Raw genomic sequence first — 25,133 nt, forward strand, 5'->3', positions numbered from 1 at the left:
TACGGTTGAATTCCATCATTTATTTAAGACCACAAATGCACTTATAATCCATACAAGTACATGTGCATATATTTCTTCTACACAGACATAGATCTTGTATTAAAATCTTATTGCTGCACATGTTAAATACACAATCCTTTTATAAATCTATAAAAGGAAAGACATCTTCATGGAAAAATATGTCCGTTGTGCTACAGGTTATGCGATGCATGTCGGTATAGTTACTCAAGACACTTAGAACAGTGACACATGCTACTCAGAAACAGGATGGATGGGAAGCAGAGAGGAAAGCGTTTTTCAAGTCCACAGGAGCAGATGCGGTCGACAGTTAGAAGCGCAATATGAAGCAGCACCGTCATAAGAACAGACGAAGGTCAATATACAACACATGGCTGGGCGGTTTCATAGGTTTCAATAGCTAATGTCTAGTTCTGGACATCATATCATTCCTCCATGAAAATCCCTATGCACAATTCTATTCGGGAATGGATAGTTACATCATTTATAAAGAGCTTCCTCATAAAATCGCTGCCATCGCAATGGCATACACACATCATTTTGGGCTGAACTATTCCTGTCATTCTCACGTTAACTAATGACCGCTCCGTTTTTTTCTTATTTTTTAATATCATTTAAGGAGCTGTTGGTAGGATTTCAATGGCGCCATCATATAAAAAGCAATTTGAGCCTGAAGTAAATTCAAAGCAAGCATATTTTAGTTTAGACAAACAGTAGCTCAAGTCATTTTCACATTCACAGAATCCTTGAAGCTACGTCAGTCCGATTAAAGAAGACGCACTTTACTTACAGGGCTACACAGGTTTAGTGCCTTCAACTAAAATTAGTGCAATTGTCAACATTCCTAGTCAAAAAAAAGATTAATTTACAATGCTGAACTAGTCAATGTCAATATAACAGTGATGAATGAGAAAAAAGTGCATGCGGTAGATACATTCTTATGAAAAATAAAAACTGTGATATGATACAATCTTTTCTTGCCCTAAAAACACAAGCTAACAGGAAACACAAAGAAAGTGGGGTTAGTCCCTGAGGGCTACAAAGCTACAGACAGTTAAAAGACTTAAACATCAAGTTAGTGAGGAATTGGAAATATCTCTCTACTGGCTTCACACACTTCAGTAATACTTCAGTTGATACTGTAAAGACAATAATAGCTAAATCTTCCTTTCTTAACACTATAAGGGACTGAATCGATAAAGCCTGGATGCAGTGTGTAATTTGCTAAAGATAACTGGTCGCTTGTATGTTGTAAGTTAAAATGTTAACCAAGGAATTAAACCTTTATGTTTACATAAGAAGGTGATTATGTTGCTGGACTGTGCCCTCTTTGCTTATATGTGGTTTCACTGCATCATGGGCCGATTTTGAAGTTTGTAGTCTTGCACAAAATAACTGCACAAATGCCCTCCAACATTCTTGGCTACAATCATTTCTACAGTAGTGCAATTTGACAACATCTCATAAAAACATGTCCAGGTGTTTTCCATATATAAATTGTCCTTTTTTTGCATTATTTTCATGACAATTAACCCTTGTGCTGTGTTGAAAATCCTTTAGTATAGGGAACAATTCTCACTATTAACTAGTTACTTATTAGCATGCCTATTATTAACATATTGGCTGTTTATTAGTACTTATAAAGCACCTATTCTGCATGACTGTATTCTACATCCCTAATCCTACCCAATACCTACCCAAAACTTAACAACTATTAAAAAGCAGCAAATTAGAAGTCTATTGAGGTCCGTAGTTAATGGTTTGTTAATAGTGAGAACTGGACCTTGTGACCAAAATCCTTTAAATGACTTGTGAATCTCACATTATGCTCTATTGTCATGAAATATTGGATTTAATCTTTTTTTTTAACTTATTTTCTTTCAGTTAGCACAGGTTTTGCACTTCTTTTTGGAACTAGACATTATTGATCAGTGCTAATGCGCTTCAGTTTAAGGGTGAAAAAGTGCACAAGCTTTTTTTTTTTTTTTTAAAAAAGCAAAAATTATATTTAAATTGTAATGTGCATTAGTACTAATATAATTATATATCATGGTAGTATTTGGAATTAATTAAAGGGTTATTTAATAACACAGTGGGTCTCATTCACTAATAATTGCTTAGATTATTTGTATTCATACGCACATTCAAACTTTTCATAAAAACTTTTCGCCTAATTCACAACACGTGTATACGCACATGAATTGGTCCTTAACTTTGTCCTAAAGTTAGTGAATTTGGAGTATTTTAAAGGTGACCCTAGACCACAAAACCAGTCCTAATGGTCAATTTTCTGTAAATTGAGATACATCAACTGAAAGCTAAATAGATAAGCTTTCCACTGATGTATTATGTAGGACAATATTTGGCTGAAATACAACTATTTGAAAATCTGGAATCTGATTGTGCAAAAAAAAATCTAAATATTGAGAAAATCGCCTTTAAAGTTGTCCAAATGAAGTTCTTAGCAATGCATATTACTAATCAAAAATTAAGTTTAGATATAATTACGGTGGGAAATTTTCAAAATATCTTCATGGAACTGATCTTTACTTAATATCCTAATGATTTTTGGCATAAAAGGAAAATCGATCATTTTGACCCATACAATGTATTGTTGGCTATTGCTACAAATATACCCATGCCACCTATGACTGGTTTTGTGGTTCAGGGTCACAAATGAACCACCGCATACACATGGTTAGTCATTTACATAAAACACGCCAATATCTCCATATAAGGGCTTTCTGCACACTTTCCTTTACAGTCTTTCGCCACTTGCTTCAAAGATACTCCATGCAACCCCACAGAGCGTGCACTGTTTAGATGCACTTTCACTTTGAGCAGTGCCAAGTGCTCAGTTCTCAAAATCAGTTCATACACAATAAAACACCTTTTATACAGACCTAGTTTACAGAACTTTCATGAGCCAGCTGTACATGTGCTGATATTCAGAGAAACCTCGCAGATCAAGCTATAGTCTAATGCAGTTTTTCTTTCACTGTATATGATGAAATCATTTTAAGATGAAATATACGTTTTACCGTCCAGAGAGTTATTTTTGCATATGTGTGCTTTCAGCTGTTCCTACATTTTTTCTTAAATTTAGAATAAATTTTAGTGCAAAACTTTTAGTGAATCATGATTTGCAGGTTTAGTGAATGAGACCCATTATGTTGAAAAAGGCTGAGGAGAAATCTACTTGATTGTCATGAAATTAATGTCACAAAGAAAAAATCCTAAATTAGGTCTCATTTTCTTTATGCAAACATATATTCTCATTTTTCAAATTTTGATTTAGTGGTGAACCTGCACAATATTTCTCTGTGACACTGTCCTAATAGGTTTCAATAGGCTGTAAACCATGTGTTTCTGGACAATAACATCCTCATGTGGATTCATGTTAATTTCACCTAATGAGTGATTCAGTGGTCCAGGTGGATGTTTAGTTAAATCACATTTAGCAGTATATAATTAAGAGAGTCAAACACAGACATGCAATTAAGAAACAAATAAGTGCACCAATGGATGGACGGATGAACGGATGGAACATGTGCAAAGAATTTCTGTTCCATGAACGCTAATAAAAGTGATGTGCTTAAAACTACTAAAATAAAGAAATAAATAAATGAACAGACTAAAAAACAATCCTGGCCCTCAAGTGAACCTGTGCCCTTCATTTTGGAAATGTATACGCATTTTTTTGCTCATGGCTGTAGAGGGAATGGAGAGAGAGGGTCAGTAGAGATCATCTAGACCACTGCCGTCTTCAAAGATGGCCTTGGTGAACTGGCGAAAAACTCGGTCCATGTAGGTGCTCTGCCGTGGCCACAGACCCTCCAGGAAGCCAATATGGCCGCCGTGACAGGTGATGAGCAGGGCAACGTTGGGGTTCTGCTTCACCGCCTCCACTGGAAAGGCTGAACATGGATGGGATAAAGTTATGACCTTTTCAACCAGCTAGGCCAAACTAAAAGTTTCTTTTACTTCAGTCCTAAACTTAAAGGGGACATCGGAGACCCATTTCCCTCAAGTTGGTTTGAATCTTTAGGGTCTTTGTGAAACTTCTGCAACATACTGTGGTTAAAATTCTTCAGGCGGTCGTGTAAAACAACACCCTTTTTACCCTGTCATAAACAGCTCTGTTCATAGCGATCCGTTTCAGTTCATGTCTCTTTAAATGATAATGAGCTACTGCTCACTCCACCCCTTTTGTGTATTCAGAGGCGCGTTGCCATAAAAAACATTTTGTGTTCATTTTTGTGTTCTATTTTCAATTTTACTTTTAGTAAAATTTTACTTTTAGTCCCGTGTTAAATGTAATCGTTATTTTTTTTTATCATATTTAGCCAACTTTATCCTATTTTATTTTAGTCAAGTTTTAGTCAACTGAAAGTCTCAGAATTTTAGTCTAGTTTTAGTCAATGAAATCTTCATCTATTTTCATCATGCTGTATAATGGTTTAAAGAGGAGGTCCACTTCCAAAACAAAGATTCACATGTAATGTACTCACCCCCTTGTCATCCAAGATGTTCATGTCTTTCTTTCTTCAGTCGACCCGAGGAAGAAGGGTCTTATCTAGCAAGACGATCGGTTATTTTCATTTAAAAAAAACCAATTTAAGTACTTTTTAATCTCAAACGAATGTCTTGTCTCGCTCTCCTTGAGCTCTGTGTATTCTGGCTCAAGACAGTTAGGGAATGTCAAAAACTCCAATCGTATTTTCTCCCTCAACTTCAAAAATCATTTCAAAATCATCCTACATCACTGCAGAAGTACCGACCCAGTCTTTGCAAAGTGAACATGCGAAGAAATTCAAACACCTTTAACAAAAAAGGTAAAACAGTGATATAAGGCGATTTTGAAGTTGAGGGAGAACATGAGATGGGAGTTTTTCGACATACACTAACTGTCATGAACCAGAACAAAAACAGTCATGGCAGAGTAAGACAAGACGAGCGTTTGGCATTAAAAAGTACATAAATTGTATTATTATTATGAAAATAACCGATTGTTTCGCTAGATAAGACCCTTCTTTCTCGGCTGGGATTGTTTACAATCGCATTTGGGATCGTTTGAAGCCGCATTTAAACTGCATTTTGGAAGTTCAAAATCAGGGGACCGTAATATGGAGAAAAATCCTGAAATGTTTTCCTTAAAAAACATAATATCTTTATGATTGAAGAAAAAAAGACATTAACATCTTGGATGACAAGGGGGTGAGTACATTATATGTGAATCTTTGTTTTGGAAGTGGACTTCTCCTTTAAACTGATAAAAAGAAAATATACATTTTTGCTTAAAAATTCATTTTGAGAAATTTTGCATTTCAGGTATTGCACTTTCACCAGCAGTTAGGCACAAAGCAATAGAATGTCGACTCATACACATAAAAATGGTTTATTTTACCCCATCTAATTTACTGATTCATTATAGGCTATTTATTATATAAGTTAATATCAAAGACTTATGGACTCTCCCTGTCTACGATCATCATCGGCGGCGCTTTTTTCAATGAAAAGTGAGTTTGTGTGCATGTTTGCCAGATTGCAAAAATTAAGCAAAGCACTGGGCAGAAAATGTTGTAACAGAAAAGCTCTGAATCAGGGATTTGAACTCTGGCAACCGCACACATGAAAGCTTACGTGGTAGAGACGTGTACAGCAGTCCGCAATAATATTTTGTCCCTTTTTTTGACAAAAATAAAGAGATTTTGGTAAAGTTTTTGTTTTTTAAATACATTTTAGTCTTGTCTGTTATTGTCAATGAAATTGCATGTTGATATAGTCATAGTTATCATTTATTGACCTTATTGTCGTCTCGTTTTTGTCTCACTTTAGTCATAGGCAAAAAGCTCTTCAACAAACATTTTTCGGCATAGTTTTCGTTAACGAAATTAACACTATATGAAGACTCGTATTTTCACTTTTACATCTACCTACAATACAACTGCATTGCTTACAAGACATTGTTGCTACAGTGGCTCGAGAAAAATTGGCAGACAGCGTACAATTGGCTGAGAGCAGAAATATGCTAATAGGGGACAGTCCGTGAGCACTGTGACGTCATACTGCTCAGCAAATCAAAACGGCTTTATAATTGAGACTGTTTCGATTTTGTGGGGATTAAACAAAGGATTTTTATTATTGTAGGAGTGTCCCCTTTAAATGTAAAATTTTCTCAAAAATAAGGGCTTTAATCTCTTACACAACCCTAATAGGTCTGTCCAACTCACCATGATTTGGGGAAAAGACATCGTCCGCTGCGTTGAGGCACAGCATTGGCACCTGCACAGACTTGATCTTGTGAATGGGGCTCGCGTCTCGATAGTAGTCTTCATTGGATGGATAACCGAACATGATGGATGTGAAACGTTCGTCGAACTCTCTGATTGTTTTAGCCTGTGAAATGCAAGCAGTAATACTATTATGACATTAACAATATATGACAGCTGCGACAATATTGCGTAAATCAGAATGACTGACTCACCTTCATCACATGGTCTATGTCATATTTTTTTTCAAGAATGGTTCTGTGACTGCAAAAGGAAATGAGGCAAATGTCACATTGAGGTTTGGGATAATCTCCATATAATTAAGTATTCATAATAGTGGTGTTTCATACTTAAAGGAATAGTCCATCCAAAAATGAAAATTTGCATCCTTAGGCCATTCAAGATGTAGATGAGTTTGTTTCGGACAGAAAGTTTTGGAGAAATTCAGCATTACATCACAGGCTCACCAATGGATCCTCTGCAGTGAATGGGTGCCGTCAGAATGAGACTGTGGATTACTTGTGGATTATTGTGGTGTTTTTATCAGCAGTTTGGATTTTGACGGCACCCATTCACTGCAGTGGATCCATTGGTGAGCAAGAGATATAATTTCTCCAAATGTGAAACAAACTCATCTCCATCTTAGATGGTCTGGAGGAGAGTATATTTTCAGCAATAATTTCTGTGATATTTCTGTGAGTGTATAAATGTGTTTAGCTGCCCAATCAAATAAAAAACTGAAAGTGATGTCAAATTTGAGGTTGACATTAATTCTGGTTGATTCATACTGCAAATGGCAGATTAAGTTGAGTGCAATGCATTGTGGGACAGCATATCCATTATAGTGTGGTTTGTTGCTTTGTTGGTTATTATATGCATATGGAAAATGTGCATACTGTGCACAGCAAAGTATTCTAGTATGATAGTATTCTATTTCAGGCATAGCTATAGTATCATGGTATACATAAAAACACTGTACCATGGTACCGTCATATAATTTTTTTGTAAATTGCTGATAAGCTGATTAAGATTTAATTAAAGTAGAATAAGCCCCATATGTGCAAAGTGTTCGTTTAATTTCAAAATCCTGTTCTAAAACTCAGTGTACTTCAGCAAAATACGTAACAAATTCCATTTAATCTTATTTGGCCCATTCGGTAACAGACCCAAAAAAGGGGGGCAGTCGGGGACAATGTCCTCTGCGACGGCACTACACGCACACGCAAGACTGCGGTGAATTAAGCCGGGTTTATCCCCCTCTGACCCCACTGACCGGTCCACGGATGCCTGCAGGCAGCTGGTGAGGTAGGAGTTGAAGAGGAAGCGGTCCAGGGGCTTTTCCAGTGAAGCCGTGCACTCAAACACATCCCAGCCTGCCGAGAAAACCACCACTCCTTTCAGACGCACCTCAGAGCCCTTCCGACCCAGGTAGTTGGCCAGCATCATCCTGCAGGGTTTCAAGATAGGAGATTTACTGACGTCATATCAGCACAGCAGCTACAACACATAGGGTCTGACATATCCAGTAACACACATTTATATTTATCTATATATATATGTGTATGGCGGTGAGATTTTTGTACGTAAGCCGTGTGAAGCTGACCCTTTTCTTTCTGCAAGACGGAGCGGATTAGAGCGCGGTGCTGCCGACTCAGCTTTTACAGAGAAAGAGGTATAAATTTAGAGTGAAATGACGCTGTTGGAGGATCTGGGAAATGAAATTTCATGTGCATCACATGACAGGGAAATAAATGCATGAACCAAGAAAGAACTGGGAACACTTTATAATACAAGTCAGGAATGAACATTATTACATGTGACCCTGGACCACAAAACCAGTCTTAAGTAGCACGGGTAAATTTGTAGCAATAGCCAACAATACATTGTATGGCTCAAAATGATCAACTTTTTTTTTAATGCCAAAAATCATTAGGATATTAAGTAAAGATCATGTTCCACAAAGATATTTTATATATTTCCTACCGTAAATATATATAAACTTCGTTTGGACAACTTTAAAAGTGATTTTCCCAGTAGTTAGATTTTTTTGCACCCTCAGATTCCAGATTTTCAAATAGTTGTATCTCGGCCAGATATTGTCCTATCATAGCATACATATATCAATGGAAAACTTATTTATTCAGCTTTCAGATGATGTATGAATCTCAATTTCATAAAATTGACCCATATGACTGGGTTTGTGGTCCAGGGTCACATATGATGGGAACAGCAATGCTTCAGTTGTATATGAGTTAGTTTCCTTTTTGCACATTTGTAATAGATAAAATAATCACACAGATGCATATTTGTAATTTGTACAGCCGTTCTTTTGATCCCAATCCAGTGCAATTGCATTACATTTTTATGACTGGATTCCACAATTTTGTCAGCGTTTCTCACTCACCAGAAATTATAGGCTGAATTATAGTTCAGTCATGATTTCCACAAAAATATTAAGCAACACAACTGTTTTCAGCATTGATAATAAATGTTTCTTTACCAACAAATCAGCATATTAGAATGATTTGTGACACTAAAGACTAGAGCAATGATGCTGAAAATCCAGCTTTGCATCCCAGGAATTAATTCAACTTTAAAACATATTACAATAGAAAACAGTTATTTTAAATTGTAAAAACACTTAGCAATATTGCTGTTTTACTGTATTGTTTAACCAATAAATGCAGGCTTGGTAAGCAGAAGAGACCCCAAACTGCATGCTCTCTGTTTAATTAAAGGCACTATACGGTTTGAATCCATGGAGTGTCCTGGTATGTGTGACCATAGCAGCTCAATTCCCATTTAAGGGCAGGATAGACCCCTATATGTGTGTGTGTTAAACTCACCCGCCCATAGAAACCCCAGCCGCCATGAGTGGAGCTTTGTCAATGGTTCGCTGGACATGTTCGATTACCACCTCCAGATCCTCCGTGTTCGCTGCACAGTATGTCCTAGGTGTCTAGAGCAAAGTAAGCAGAGGATATATACTCATGAGAAAGGGAGAGAGCTCGTATCTATAACCACAGACACACACCAAAGCTCATTTCATCCTTATTTATAATCTGGGAATCTCACAACCTCAGTGCATGAAGGTGGTTTATATAAAGTCTATGACCACTATCTGAAAACACTGAAGTTATCTTTTAGCAACCCCTCATACAGACTGTATTATTCACTTTTTCTCAATATGATATAATATTAATTCAAAATTCGTTTCATTTCAACTGAAAAGCATTTGTTGAATCTTCAGAAAAGAGTTTGATGTTTTATTAAAAATAAGGGAATGCAAAATATATTATATTGTCCTTCAAGCTATAGAGGTTAAGGTTACCTCAATAATCTCCAATTATATGATCTATCTGCAAAGGTTTTTATGAACATATTCTCAACACATTTCAAGTTATACTAGCTTCTGATATGTTGTACTACTGCAGAGATTCTTAGTCTCTTCTGATGGCAAATGCACACTGAAAAACATTATAATCTGAATTCCAACAAAGTTCATGAGTCAGAGGAAAGGATCTATCGACAGGCTCTTGTTTACACAACAGATATTACATAACTTTGATCTGAGTGACTCAATAGCCATACATATATTTGGTAATATTTATGCTGACAGCAGTGTGGGTTGCCTGTGCCAAAGCTAAACGTGACAACGTTTTGGTTTATGTTCAACTAGGAAAGCTGAAGTCATTTTTATTGAACAGAACACAGGAGATAAAAATAATAAGATGAAAATTCTTACCAATAACTTTTCACCCGATACGCCTCTGTTATTGAACACCACACATCTGAAAAACACAAGAGACAGGGTTTATACAGATACTGTAAAATGAAATTCCAGGACTTTCAAGGCTTTTTCAAGCACTACTTTTTGGATTTTCAAAGACTTCAATCAGAGATCTCACTTATCAAACGTCTTCTTTTAAATTTTACAAAAAGGATAATTAGATTAAAAATATACTAATACAACCAAATGGCAAAAATAAAGTTAAGCAAATGCAAAGTATTACCACTAAAGTATTACAAAGTATACTACACTTTTACTATAGTAAAAAAAAATCTAAAAAAAGATTTGCAAAACCACTCCGAAATCCTGATCTGAAACAAATGATTCACCATACGCGCACCAAAGACGCAAACTGAATCAAATTATTCGTGGACCCGCACCAAAGTCCCGATCTGAATCAAATGATTCACACTGTGAAGTCGCGATCTGAATAATGATTTGCGAACCATCGTTTTTAGATCAAGTCTCGGACTTAAATTGGAACTTTGTGTATCGCTAATCACTTGATTTAGATCAGGACTTCAAATCGCTTATTGCGAATTATTTGATTTAAATCAATCAATTTGCAAAATGATTCACGAACATGTTCCATTCTAAATCAAATGATTTACTTACTCTTACTTCCCGATCTGAATCAAATGATTTGCGACACGCTAAGTTCTGAACGTCCGATCTAAATCAAATGATTTGCAAAACAGGATATGAACTCCCAATCTAAAACAAATCATTTGCAATACGTGATTAGATTAGAGTGCTTCGAAACAGTGAATCATTTTGCGACAACTCATTCTGCGTTTTTAAAAGTTCAGTTTTACCCATCACTATGTGCTTTTTAAAATCGTTACAAGCAATGTTGAAATTCAAAAATGAATGGCTTTTTTATTTAATCTGGGTAGTGAATCATTTAAAATGAATTGATCGAAGTCATGAGTTTGAATCAATCAGAGCGAATCCATCGCTGATTTGGTTCATCTGTTCCTCTTTTTTGAGTCTTCAGCCAAGTTTACATGACATTGTCAGTACTACTACTGGTTTAGCTTGCTAGTTTTATAACATTAACTGAAATAAGACAAAAAGTACAATGTTTTTTGAATTGAGTGAATGTTGTATCTACTTATTTCATACAGTAGATACACTGTCTTTCAATAATTCAAGCGCTTTTCAAGTACACTGTAAAAAACAATTTGTTAAGTCAACTTAATAAAATAATTTGTTACCCCACTGCCTTAAAATTTTAAGCTCAGTCAACTCGAAAAAGTTTAGTCAACTTGAAATGTTAAGTTGTACTAAGTGACAACTTGGATATTTGAGTTGATTCAATTTAAAATATTAAGGCAGCTGGGTAACAAACCCAGCTTTTAAGTTTAACAATCTAAATTTCTAGTTTAGTCAACAAAAAATATCTTAATTTCAAGTTGACCAAACTTATTTGAGTTGACTGAACTTAAAATTTTAAGGCAGCAGGGTAACAAATTATTTTAAGTTGACTCAACAAATTGTGTTTTTTTTTTTACAGTGCACCTCTTCAGGAATATTGCTATTTTCAAGGGTTTTCCAGGCCTTAAATTTTAAAAAGTCAAATGTAAGTACTTTCAACACCTTGTATGAACCCTGAAGAGAGAATTCATTGAAATAATGAATATACCACTATTTGTACATAGGTGAATGCTTGATTCTGATTGGCTGACATGTTCTAAGGCCATTAATTCATTTATATAAAGTACTTCTAGTTTTGCTGACTGCATTATGGTTTTATAACACTAAAACCACACTCTTTCCAGAGAAGTTCTAAATAATAGAAAGGGTCTGTATTTCTAAAGAAGATGTTTCATTAGTAGCATAAAGAAGTACACCACTCTGCTAAGTGAATAAATGTAAAAGAGTAGGACACACACAAGCATTTAAACTTAAGATAAGCTCATTATAAAGACATATGGCAAACAGATTAATGTACTTGTATTAATGCTCATCAATAATTCATCAGATCAGAGTTTATAAAACTGCATTTTTACAGCTATAGAACTTTTAATATTTGACATTTAATGTTTTAATAATTCCCCAATACTTTTCTAGCTGTTGAAATCATCATTTTAAAACGCTCTGATATTTCCAGGTCTTTCATTACCAAATTCAATCTAAATCATTTCTCCCCTGTAATAAATTAACACACCTTAAAAACTGGAATCACTTTCTCTTTAACTGTTATCACTTTCCGATGCCAGCCAAGTCTGACTGCTCCTGAGAGAAAAGCTGTGTGATGTTTGAAAGCAGGTCTGTTTGTTTGTAGTTCTGCCGACCTTCAGTCTACCACAACATTTCCATCAGGTGAGTTTGTTTAGAGGTCTGGTCATGTTGCCGGGTCAGCCTGAGTTTCTGTGGGTTCGTGCCCTGAGTCTCAACACTTCACCACCACTGGTTTGTACATATTGTTACAAGGTTGCTAGGTGAAAATCTGATCACTCAGAAATGTAGTAACACACCTCTCCTAAACAAGCTGCCTGATTATATAACAAAAAACAAAAGTGGTGCTTTGTTGAGTTACGTGCCAAGGAATTAGAAGTTTGTTCAAGTATGAATAATAGCAATAGCAAAACTTGCCTTGACACTTGACAGTGTTTGCGTCATTAGATTATCCTGAATCTCAAATACATGCCTTTGACCTAAAATACTCAAATGCTATCATTTCCTAGCACATGGGAGCTTGCCTTTTTATCACACACAGTACATGTATGTAGTTGATAAGAGCAAGAGCAAGAGCAAGAGCAAGAATTATCTGATATAACATGTAACCCTGTACAGTCAAACTACATTCTTCCAGGGCCAGTAGATCTTGCAGGCTTTTTCTGACTTCTTCTAGGAGCTTTTCTGCTCTCATTTTTCACACAGGTTTCACATCGCTCATCTAAGGCTGATCTTTCTTTGGAGCAGGTGCATTGTATTCAAAGAGCATTATGTTTCTACCTTGTTTAATTGTTTCCTGATTTGTATTCAGAAAGTACAATGTGTTTGTATTTGTTGTCCACACCCATTTAGGTGCATGCATCTCAAGTTTTATTGTTTCTGACTACCTGACAAAGAAATGGTTCAACCCATGTTTCTGTTCTTCAAACATTAGGCAAGATTTTCTGTTTTAAACTACATACTAGTAGTAGATATTTGTAAAAAATATTAGAGTTAATTGTGCTTTTTAATAGCATAAGTGTTATTTTTGTAGTATTGATATGCTATTATAGTTTTTCTTAATATTTTAAATTACAATTTATTTTTATATTTTCTGTTTTAAAGGGATAGTTTACCCAAAAATGATGTTGTCATCATTCACTCGACCATCATTTAAAGAATGGTCACCAAAAAATATTTTTTTAAACTAAAACTATGAAAGTCAATGGCTACCATCAACTGTTTGGTTACCAACGTTTTTCAAAATATCTTTTTTTTTTAATTTATCCAGGTTTGGAGTAACTTAAGGGAGAGTAAATGTCAGAATTTACTCTTTAAATTCTTTAACAGTTTTAGTAATTTTCTTGTGTGTTTTTGCATTTTTAGTAGTTTTTATATATATGCCTATATTGTATAAGTTTAGTTTTCAAGATTTTAGCATTTCAACATAAAAAATAAAAATAATAATATTAATAAAATAGAATAAAAATTTGCTATGGCAAAAAATGGCTAAAGTATTTATTTTATTTTATTTTATTTTATTTTATTTGTTAACAATAATAACCCTGTAGCTTCCTGACCTTGTACACAAGGACGGTACTAATAAACAGCAAAAACTGTCAACCCTGTTACCTTTCTAAAGGCCTCCCATGGCATAATAATATATAATATTACACTTTACTTTATGTACTTTATTTTAATTGGTCAGTCATGATATTGAGGGGTCATATATTGATGTGTTACGATTGCTAAACTCTATAACAGACCACTGTCTCTGTTTTATGCACTGATCTCTCATATCACTGTGCAGTCTCTTTCTTGTCATATAATTTATTTTACTGGTGCTGCATCGCATCTGTGTTGATTTTGGCTGCATATTATCACTTCATTCAGCTTAAGAAGCCAACAAAATTTATAAATACTTCATCCGACAAAATTACAGAAATGTACTTTAAGCTTTGATTTTTGGAATAAAAAAATAGCGGTTTTAACGTCTAAACAGCAGAAATCCCGACATCCATTAGTCAGCCACAAATGACTCCTTGACACTTTGAGGTTAACATACGTCACTGCTTATGTGTTAGTGTACCTCTAGCGGCTGGTGGGCCGTTTTCTGCTGCGGCATGGAAAGTTGCTCTTAGCTAAGCTGCAAAGCTGGTCAAAGCTGCAATTCATTAAGCAGAGAACAGGCCAAAGAAAGATGCTGAGTGAGCTGCTGTAGCCCCACGGCCTTCACGCCTCTTGAGGTTTACAAGAATGAGCTCTTGACAGATGCCCAGAAGGAGAGAAAGTGCCCATCTCTGCATCCCTGAAGGCTTTAATACAGAGTTCAGCTGTTTGTTGACTCTCTCGTTCTGTCTACATGGACTGGCAGCTTCAGAAGTGGAGTCTGACAAAGATGTTACAGGGTTATTGTAAGCATGCATAATGCATTGATCTACACCCCACCTACACATGTTCTGCCGCAGGTGTGGCATAAAGCTTACAAAAGCATCCTTTCCAGCTTTTCTGATTCTTGCAGTACAAAAAATACACAGCAAATGGAAATTATGTTGTTTTTGAAGTGCACTACAGGTGCAGTTGAAGGTGAAGTGTTGTGCATTAATAAAAATATCCATCAGTTTATCTCTATTAATGTGCTTTAAAGAACTGTAAATTCACAAAAATGATGTGCAAGTCATAAAAAAGGATGCAAGAACACCATAAAAGTAGTCTATTTAACTTGCACATAACATGACTGTTTTGAGTGATACCAGTCTGACTTGTTGAGGAAAAATGTACTCAGGGTTGGCAGTTTTCCCGCAGATTGGGCTACTTTAAAGGGACAGTTCATCCCAAAATTAAAACTCTTCAACTCGTCATCATTTATTAAGTTGATCCAAACCTGTTTGAGTTTCTTTCTTCTGTTGAGCACAAAAGAAGAATGTTGGAAACCAAACAGTTCCGGCAGCCACTGACTTCAACAGCATGGGCATGGGCATTTTCGGGTATTTTCGGGTATTTGGGGGGGGTGTTATAGCGAACAAAAGTAAGAAATCGCTCATAACTCCTTATCCGTCAGTCGCAGGCTCAAGTGTCTTATGTTGTTGAAATCCTTGTACATCAGATTCAGCCTGGCGAAATTTTCGGGTATTTTGGATTTTTTTTAAATAAACTACTTTTGCGAAGTAGTCCTAGGTTTTTAGGCAGTGCAGAAAGATTCTCTGGAGAGTGAATATCAATCATTTTCAAAAACAAGGTTAAACTTCCGACTCTCTGTCGCAAAGAGACGCCAAAACGTTCAAAAGGGGCGGGACACTTTTAGTGAAATGCCTATAACTCCTGAACGGAATGACATATTACCGCCAAACTCAAAACACTTATGTATAAGCTCAATCTGAGGTCACAGGAAAAAAATTGCAGGGCTTGCCCACTTGTTGGTGCTATATAAGCATAAATATGGCTATAACTGCACAACTATTTGTCCTATCAACATGAAAATTAGTGTGCACGGTCTTGGTCCAAAGTGCCACAAGTGTCTATAACAGGGGTGGCCAACGTCGGTACTAGAGAGTAGCAGCCCTGCAGAGTTTTGCTTCAACCCTAATCAAACGCACCTGAACAAGCTAATCAAGGTCTGAAGGGTTACTAGAAAGCTACAGGCAGGGAAGTTTTAATTAGGGTTAATTAGGGCCACCCCTGGTCTATAAGGACATTTGCGTATCTCAACAAACATGGCCGCCATTGGCAGACGAAATCTGAGCACCTGTTAGACATGGTTAATGGAGGCCAAACAGAACAAAAGTCGACTCAAAGTAATTGGCCACTGGGGGGGTGTTATCGCATTTTTCAAGGGTGTAAACGTGGCGTTGCACAGTTTTTCGCACATACACGTGATATTTGTATTGTGCAATAGAACTCCTCATTACAGACAACTTTGCCTCTGGAACCACTGCTGTCAATCAAATCGTTTGTTAAATGATTGAGACAATGTAAAAAACCTACTTTTGTGAATTAGTCCTAGGTTTTTCGCTCAATCTGGAAAAAAAAGCCCTGCAGTACAATTCTCTGGATGCTCCAGGCCAATAATTACCAAAAAAAAAAATGTTGTCCAAAAATGACCTGTCCAAACTTACCCAAAATCCTATAAAGCCTAAAGGAAAACTCAAAACTTCACAAATCCCGCTAAGCATGTGCAACATGTGATTCTAAACAGGCATGCAAAGTTTTAAGGGGATCTGACCACAGCTGGCATTATTACAGTCATAAACATTAAAAAACACATAATAATAATTGGTAAATTACCTGGATTTGCCAAAAATGCTTTTTTAATCACTGATTTAAGTGGGTACAGCCTTGCTAAATAATATGTAATGTCTTTTTCCTCATATGCTTAAATGTCTTAAGTGCTTGAACCCCGCTAATCACTGCTTGCAGCTATATTTGATTTTTCTTTTAAAGGTTTGACATAATGCATAAATTGCATTTGACAGAAATGCTTATATTGATATTTTGATATTTATATTTTAAACATTTTATACTCTATCAATGTTTTGTGAGGGGCCTTTGCCTTATTAAAACAGACTGTTTATGATTATTTCTATATAGTGATTTTCCAGGTGAAATTGTGTATAATGCATAACAGTGACTGTAAAATATATATTTCCAGTATGAGAGTGGCATAATTTTGGGCCACTGGGCTAATTGTTTGTAGACCTGGCAACCCTAGATGTGCTATTATTTTTCACTGTGACTGGAAATGGCTTAATTGTGATGTGTAAATGTGCATTACTGTATGTTTCCAATGTATAACAAGCATTCTTTGTCAAAAGAACAAGTACATTGTGATTCCTCATGACCCTTTTCTAAATTAAAGGCTGTGAACCAGGCTGCTCACCTGTAGCCCAGATCCCGGCTTTGCTGTACCATATGCAGAATGTAGGATTCGCGGCTTGTGCCCGTCAGTCCCGGGAGCAGAAGCACGGTGGGGCGCGCGGACTGGTCCGGGTGGGACGGGCTGTCATCATTGTCAAACCAATCCAGAGAGATCTGGCCTCCATCTGGTGCTCTAATGAGCTCACTGCCGGACACACAGAACAGCTTAATTTAGCCAGAGGAACATTCAGTGAAACTGTGGAATTGTGTGTTAATACTAGCTTAAGTGCTCATAAATAGCACAAAGAGAGAAACTGTAACTCAACTAACAAAAGTACCATTAAGTACCATGGTATGACAGCGGCTGTATGGCAATCCGTATCACACCACAGAGGACTCTTAAGCCACTAAAAATGCACAGTATGAATGAAACTGGATTGGAAACAAAATAATGTGCTCTTGTGTGCAAACGCCTTTGTGCTTTTACTAACTTTAATGCTTAAGCATGTAAAATAACACATGTTTGGGTTCTGAACCTCCATATTTAAAGTGATGCAGATCCTGATTGAAATGATTCTCTAAATAATCAAACTAGTCTACTCACAGCTGACTGAGAGTTTAACATATTTGGTATTTGCAAAAAATATTTTAGTAGAATATATATCAACACAAATACACTACCAGTCAGACGTTTTTAAGGAAGTCTCTTCTTCTCACCAAGCCTGCATTTACTTGATCCAAAGTACAGCAAAAACAGCAATATTGTAAAATATTATTACTATCTAAAATAACTGCTTTCTATTTGAATATATTTTAAAATGTAATTTATTCCTGTGATCAAAGCTTTATTTTCAGCATCATTACTCCAGTCTGCAGTGTCACATGATCCTTCAGAAATCATTCTAATATGCTGATTTGCTGTTCGAGAAACATGTTTTGTTATTATTATTATTAATATTTAAAACTGTTGAGGATCCAGAGATCAGCATTTATTTGAAATAAAAAGCTTTTGTAACAAGCTATACCACTAAACCACTTTGGGTATTCATTTTGGGAACAAAATTTTAGAAATTAATACTTTTATTCAGCAAAGAATGCTTGATCAAAAGTGATGATACTACATAATGTTACAAAAGATCTATTTCTGAACATTCTATTCATCAAAGAAACCTGAAAAAATTCCACTCAGCTGTTTTCAACACAAATAATGCTAATAAATGCTTTTTTGATCAGCAAATCAGAATATTAGAATGATTTCTGAAGGATCATGTGATCGGAGTAATGATGCTGAAAATTCACATTTGAAATTACAGGAATAAATTACATTTTAAAGGGGTCATCGGATGCAAACTTCACTTTTATGTGTTGTTTGAACATTAATGTGTGTTGGCAGTGTATGTACAAATCTACCCTGTAATGGTAAAAATCCATGCAGTGGTTTTTAATTAAGCTGTAAAAATCCCCTTTTTCAAATCGATAATGTATATCAATGTCGTTGTGGCGTCACACCGACAGAGGCCGCTCCCACAATAGTTGATTGACATGAGCGTTTTACCTAAGATCCGCTGTAACAGTCCGACCTCTTTGTTTCGATGCCAGAGCAGGGATATAAGTTAGGCAAGAATATCTCAGATTGAGCGATTGAGGTGTTGTGTTGCTGGATGTAATAATGAACATAGTGGTCGTCATTTACTCCCGACATCTGAAGATGCCGCTGAAGATGCAGTGGATTACGTTTGTTTGTGAAGGGAATGCGCCTCCCGATCTACATATATCCGTCTATGTTCACGCAAATCATTCGTGATCCAGCTTCACTTACAGCAGAAGTGAGTATAAAGGGTTTTTTTATGAATCTTTGCGATCGCCTTTCGTAATAATGTGCTAGTTAGCAAATTTAGCGGCTAAATGTGGCTAAATGCGGCTAAAGTAAACAGGCTCGTCTCTCCACCATAATTTGCATTTAAAGCAGCGTCGATCAGAATGAGATGATTTTTGCAGAGCTGATTTTGGCAAGGTAAAAAGGGTGTTGTTTTACACTACCATTGAGAATTTTTAACCAAAGTATATTATAGACTTTACATTAAGACCCTAAAGAATCATATCAACTTGTGGAAAATGGGCATCCGATGACCCCTTTAAAATATATTCAACTAGAAAACATTTATTTTAAATAGCAAAAATATTTCACAATTTTACTGTATCTGCTGTACTTTGGATCAAATAAATGCAGGCTTGGTGAGCAGAAGGGACTTCTTTAAAAAACATTAGACGGTCAACATGGTAGTGATATCAGTATATTCATAACTACTTAAAATGCTGATTGATTAAAAGTAATAAATGAATGGAAATTCAAAATACTGCCACGTCAGCATTATTGTAAATGAATCCTTTTTGATTGCATGTTATGTTTTTAAAGGCAGGGAAAATGATTTTGGAGTGGCTTGCAATAGCACACCAGCTTTGAAAGCATTTATCGACCTACTACGCCTTCCACAGACGATTATAAATACATTAAGACCACTTTATTTAGTGATCTCTTTGACTCTTTGAACCAGCATAACACAAAATGTTTTCGAACCAAATCACCTACCCTGAGATTAAATGTGGTACAGTTTAAGCAATGTGAGCAATGGCTACACTGTCTAAAATGACTGTACATAAAACTTACTAAAAAAAATGTTTACAAACTGAAAATAAATATTTTTTGACATTTGTGAAATATGTTTTGCAAGAAACTACTTTTTCAGTCCTTACACTTTCAAAATTTGAATTGTAATTATTTGTGAAATTTACTAGCGATTTCTGACTGAAAACAAAGCAAAAAAAACAAAAACAAAAAAAAAACAAAGAAAAAAAAAGCACTTTATGGCATATTTTGCATAACTATGAATAAGTACTAAATAATTGCCAGTTATGTCGAGTTGAAGTTATGAACAGACTTAGAGTTGGATTTGATCAGTGTATTTTTCATGTCTAAAGCCAAAGTCAGTCTGAAGTCTGGCACTAGCCACATCCCACCTGTGCTCTGAGATGACATCACTTCCCTTGCTGGACGTTTGCTTGCCTCCAAACTCTACATTAGCGCTTACGCTTGGCAAATATGTGTTTTCAGAGGCACATGTTGTTGGCATTAGCATCAGTTATCAAAAACCCACATCAGTCAATCACTAATAAATTCCATTTATGATGTGTACTTATTTGACAAACTATTTACTCAGAATAGTTTGAAATACAAGTGCCCTCTATGAAGGTCAGCCTTATACAGTAGGTATATATATACAGTAGGTGTATAGTCACAAGCTCACCTGATGAATGATATATTTACAGTGTATGGACTCATCTTATCTGTTGTTTTTTATGGCCTCATCATGACTCTGCTGGAAGTGTTTGATTCCTCCAGAGACGCTGCGGAGAGAATCTGTGTCAAAGGGCTCTCGTGTTGTCTTACAGCTCTACACTAAAGCCAGCATTCTCACAGACCAGACGACATGCTGCGCTACATGTGTGCGATGTAATTTCAGAGCCATCATTAAATATGCACTCTAGAGCAAGTCTGTCTGCAGTCACTGCTGTCAAGAACAGCCTGCACTCTGAATGTGGCAACGTTTTTTATAGACATGTAAATCCCACCTTTCAAAATGCCAGACAGTGAGAGACCAATCTGGCACAGCGCTTACCAATGACAGTCTATCGACTTTCAGTAATATTTCTGCAGAAGAATAAATGCTTTTATCTTTTATCAGATATCTTAGTTTCCAGGCATCTTACATTCTAACAAATTTTCAGTCAACATATATTGACACTTTGGCCAAAATACTGACACTAGAGCTGCACAATTTTTTGAGGAAAATTAAATTGTATTTTTTATACAATTTATTGTGATATAAACGTCACTGCAATTAAAAATGCTATTAAAAATTGCCCCGGTTTTGCTGTATTTTTTTTTTGTAGTAGTGCGTATAATAATAATAATTGTTACATTTATTATTAATAAATGAAAATATTAATGAAAACAGGAATATTATTGTAAAAATATTGCAAATGTTATTATAAAATTATTAGCAAGACATAATAATAATAATAATAATGTTATATTTATTATTAATAATTATAAATATTAAAGAAATAGGAAATATTACTATTGCAAAAAAAATACAATTAAAAATGCTAATGAAAAAGTGCCAGGTTTGCTGTACATTTAATAATAATAATAATAATAATAATAGTAATAAATGTTATATTTATTACTACAAAATGAAAGTATTGAAGAAAATGGGAAATGTTAATATTGCAAAATATTACAGTTAAAATGATATTGATAAAAAGCTCCAGCTTGCTGTACTTTTTAAATATTAGTAATAATAATAATAATGATATATTTATTATTGCTAAATGAAAATATTGAAGAAAATGGGAAATGTTGATATTGCAAAATATTACAATTAAAATGCTATTGAAAAAAAGCTTGATTTTGCTGTACTTTTTAAATTATACTAGTAATAATAATAATAATAATACTATATTTATTATTACTAAATGAAAATATTGAAGAAAATGGTAAATATTACTATTGCAAAAATATTACAATTAAAATGCTCCAGGTTTGTTGTACTTTTTAAATAATAATAATTTATTATTATTATTATTAAAATAAATAAAAATATTAAAGAAAAAAATAATCATATTCCCTTTGTTTTACAGCACAACTGTAAAATTACAATACTAATATTTGGTAACACTTTACAATAAGGTTTCGTTGGTTTCATTGGTTGCTTTAATTTCTTCATTTTTAGTTTTATTCGTTTCATAATTGAAGAATTTCTGCAACATCAATACTGTTTATTACTGTAAAGCTGCTTTTAAACAAACTGTAATGTATAAAGCACTAAATAAATAAGACTTGACTTTGAAAATACTTTAGAAAAAGTATTTTAATGCTTAACAAAGTCTTGCCCTGGACTTCTACTGTAAGTGCTGTACTGCAAACACAAATCAAACCACTTTGATTATTTAGTCAAAATTACTGTCTGTGGCGTTTAACAACTTGTACTGAACCCAGATTACTTTGCTACCTAGATTTTAGACAGTAAATCTGAACTGGTATTTGATGTTGTTCCGTCCCGTTTGGATCTGTATTCCCAGGACATTGTGTTTCCAAAACAGAAGCTCCAATTTCACACCTGACTACATGCCACTGAAGCTCGTCGGTGGCATCAGAGACGGATGACATCACACACGAGAGCATTCCGTGCGTCCCAGCATGCATCGCACCCTTCTTTCCTAACGAGAACGTGCAGCTGCTGGGACGGTCCAACTCAGACGCCCTTGACTTCAAACACTGTCCTCCATCATTCCATACAAACAGCAGGATCCGTAAGCAGATTTGCTCGCTCAGACACATGTGCGGCCGCGTACTGAGATGGAGGAAACGGATTAGCTATCGATTCCAATCCTGTTAAAAGCAATGCAGGTGAACGGATGCTGTTGTTTGTGTACATGCATCTTCTCTGATCGCTGAACACAAATGCACAGAGGTCGATTTAGCTAAATTGGTTTAGTGAGTGATACACTGCAGCACTGAGTCAGTTTAACCAGATCAGTAACTGATAGTTGCTACCATAATAAACATGCCGCCGATTCACCGCACAAAACACTGTTTCCCCAACAGAGTTTCAGCGAGTGTATAGTATTTTTTAAATTGCATATAATGTTCAGATCTCAGATGCTTTAAAGTTTTTAAAGTTGTGATGTAACGGAAGTAGGAACAGATTTTTTTTCCTGTATTGTGATGAATTAATGAATAAAAATGTTAAACAAAATAGAACATTTAATTATTTTAAAAATACTATTTCACTGCGAAAGGCAAAAAATAGCAATGATAATCAGTTTATTTTACACTACTCTAAAAGTACTAATATTAATTTCTTCATTTTCAACTAAATTGTAATACTTGAATACTTCCCTGTTTCCCTGTTTATTTCAGTGAAACTGCTTTGAATCATTACATTTATTGGATGGAGGCAGAACTGAATGCAAGTTTGCAGTATATTGTAAGAAGGAGTCAGACTGAAGCTTGACTAAATGTCTGTCATTTCACCAGAAGGTCATTTTTTTTTTTTTTTTTTTTTTTTTTGCAATATGATCAATAACATACATCTAAAAAATATATACAATATATAATAAAATATAAAACGACCATGCATTTTCATTTTTTATGCCGAAAAATTCATCTGTGAAATCTAAAGGGTAGATCTCACAAAAACAAGATAATACTTGGATTATATTTTTAAAGTTGTTTTTTTTTTTGCATTGCTTTCCTGACAATTGCAAATAATATTAAATAAATAATAATAATATAAATAATTAATAATAAATATAAATCTAATAAATACTATATATAATAAATATACATTTTCAGCTACATTTTAATTCTTATACAATATATAATCAAAATAAAAGGACCATGTATTTTAATTTCATTCTGACTTGAAAAAATATATTATTGAAAAATATATTATACATTATATGTAATAATATGAATTTTCAACTAAATTTTAATACTTTAATAATGAAACATGACTAAATGTCTGTCATGTCACAAGGTCAAGTTACAGTTTACTTGAAAATTACAAAATACAAAAAGAAAAACTACAACAAAAATGATTTTTATTTTTGCAATACCATCAATAACATACATCTAAAAAATACATACAATATATTATAAAAATAAAATGACCATGTATTTACATTTCATGCCGACTTGAAAAAATATATTATTGAAAAAAATATATTATATATTATATATAATAAATATAAACTTTCAACTACATTTGAATACTTTAATACTGAAGCATGAATAAATGTCTGTTCTTTCACAGGAAGGTTATTACATTTTAACTAAAAATTCCAAAGTACAAAAAAATAAAAATAAAAATAAATAAATAAAAAATTATTTTTGCAATATAATCAATAACATACATCTAATGTACAATAAATTATAAAATGACCATGTTCATTTCATACTGGCTTGAAAAGATTCATCTGTGAATGTAAAGGGTAGATCTCACAAAAAACAGATAATACCTGGACTATATATCACTCCAAAAGAAAACAAAAAGTATGAAATTTTGAAATTTGTACATTTTTTTCATTGTTTTCCTGATACTTTAGCAATTACTGTAGACTTGTTTTTTTGTTGTTGTTTAAAAAAAAAAGATTTTTATTTATTTATTTATTTACAAATAATGTGAATGTTATTTCAGTGAAAATGTCACGAAAACCATATCTATCTATCTATCTATCTATCTATATACATCTATATGTAAATAATAATTCTTAAAAAGCTTTCAAAAAAGATTTTTGTTTGTTGTGTTAGTTGATATGGCAGCCATCTCTGACTTTATTACATTCATTTATTCCACTACTGAGAGAGGCATATAATAGGATGACCATAGAGATAAAGCTAACAGCGATCATTTGTCATGTGGTATAAACATGTCTTCCTCTATGAGCTCCATGTTGAAAAAAAAAAACTACTATTCATTTCTTTACACATACTGATTACATTTGTAATTATGGTCCTAACATTTTTTCTTTATATAAAATATAATTTAATTTTTCACTTTTGACTACAGAGCAAAACATGACCTTCTATACTAGCTCGCTTTACTTGCATCAGTGTATTGTTTCCCATAACATGCGATCATCAGAAGAGGAAAGCTGATATAAGCTGCACTCTCTCCATCTCTCTTTATATTGCTGAGAACAGGAGTCCTCTGAACATTAGAGCTGCTCTCCTACTGCATCAGACAATCAATGAAATGAGCGCTGAAAGAAGCTCTCTGATCATCTACCAAGGGCACTTTTATATGTTAAAGAAGGCAAAACAAGTCTTCAAGTGGCGAAACGGTGGCAAGTTCAGCGTGAATGCGAAACCTGCTTTGATCCTCAGTTATCTTACAGCATAAAGAGACTCGGCCTTCGGCAAAATTAACTTCAGAAGGACGCCGACTGCTATTGTTGCTTAACTTTCCTTACAC

At 34.6% G+C, this 25,133-nt stretch overlaps 1 protein-coding gene across 1 annotated transcript in view; it reads right to left on the bottom strand.

Annotated features, from left to right (window-relative positions):
* abhd3 (abhydrolase domain containing 3, phospholipase) overlaps positions 1–25,133 on the bottom strand; it is a 28,407-nt gene continuing 3,274 nt past the window's right edge. Inside the window, exons 3-9 of the mRNA XM_051135998.1 lie at positions 17,117–17,299; positions 10,036–10,081; positions 9,137–9,249; positions 7,564–7,737; positions 6,506–6,554; positions 6,252–6,417; positions 1–3,935 (exon numbers count right to left, since the gene is read on the bottom strand). Of these exons, the coding sequence (XP_050991955.1) occupies positions 3,754–3,935; positions 6,252–6,417; positions 6,506–6,554; positions 7,564–7,737; positions 9,137–9,249; positions 10,036–10,081; positions 17,117–17,299 (913 nt within the window). The 3' untranslated portion in view covers positions 1–3,753. The remainder of the gene's footprint in view (positions 3,936–6,251; positions 6,418–6,505; positions 6,555–7,563; positions 7,738–9,136; positions 9,250–10,035; positions 10,082–17,116; positions 17,300–25,133) is intronic.

Source organism: Labeo rohita, chromosome 2 (genome assembly GCF_022985175.1).
Source record: "Labeo rohita strain BAU-BD-2019 chromosome 2, IGBB_LRoh.1.0, whole genome shotgun sequence".
In the NCBI taxonomy this organism is placed as follows: domain Eukaryota; kingdom Metazoa; phylum Chordata; class Actinopteri; order Cypriniformes; family Cyprinidae; genus Labeo; species Labeo rohita.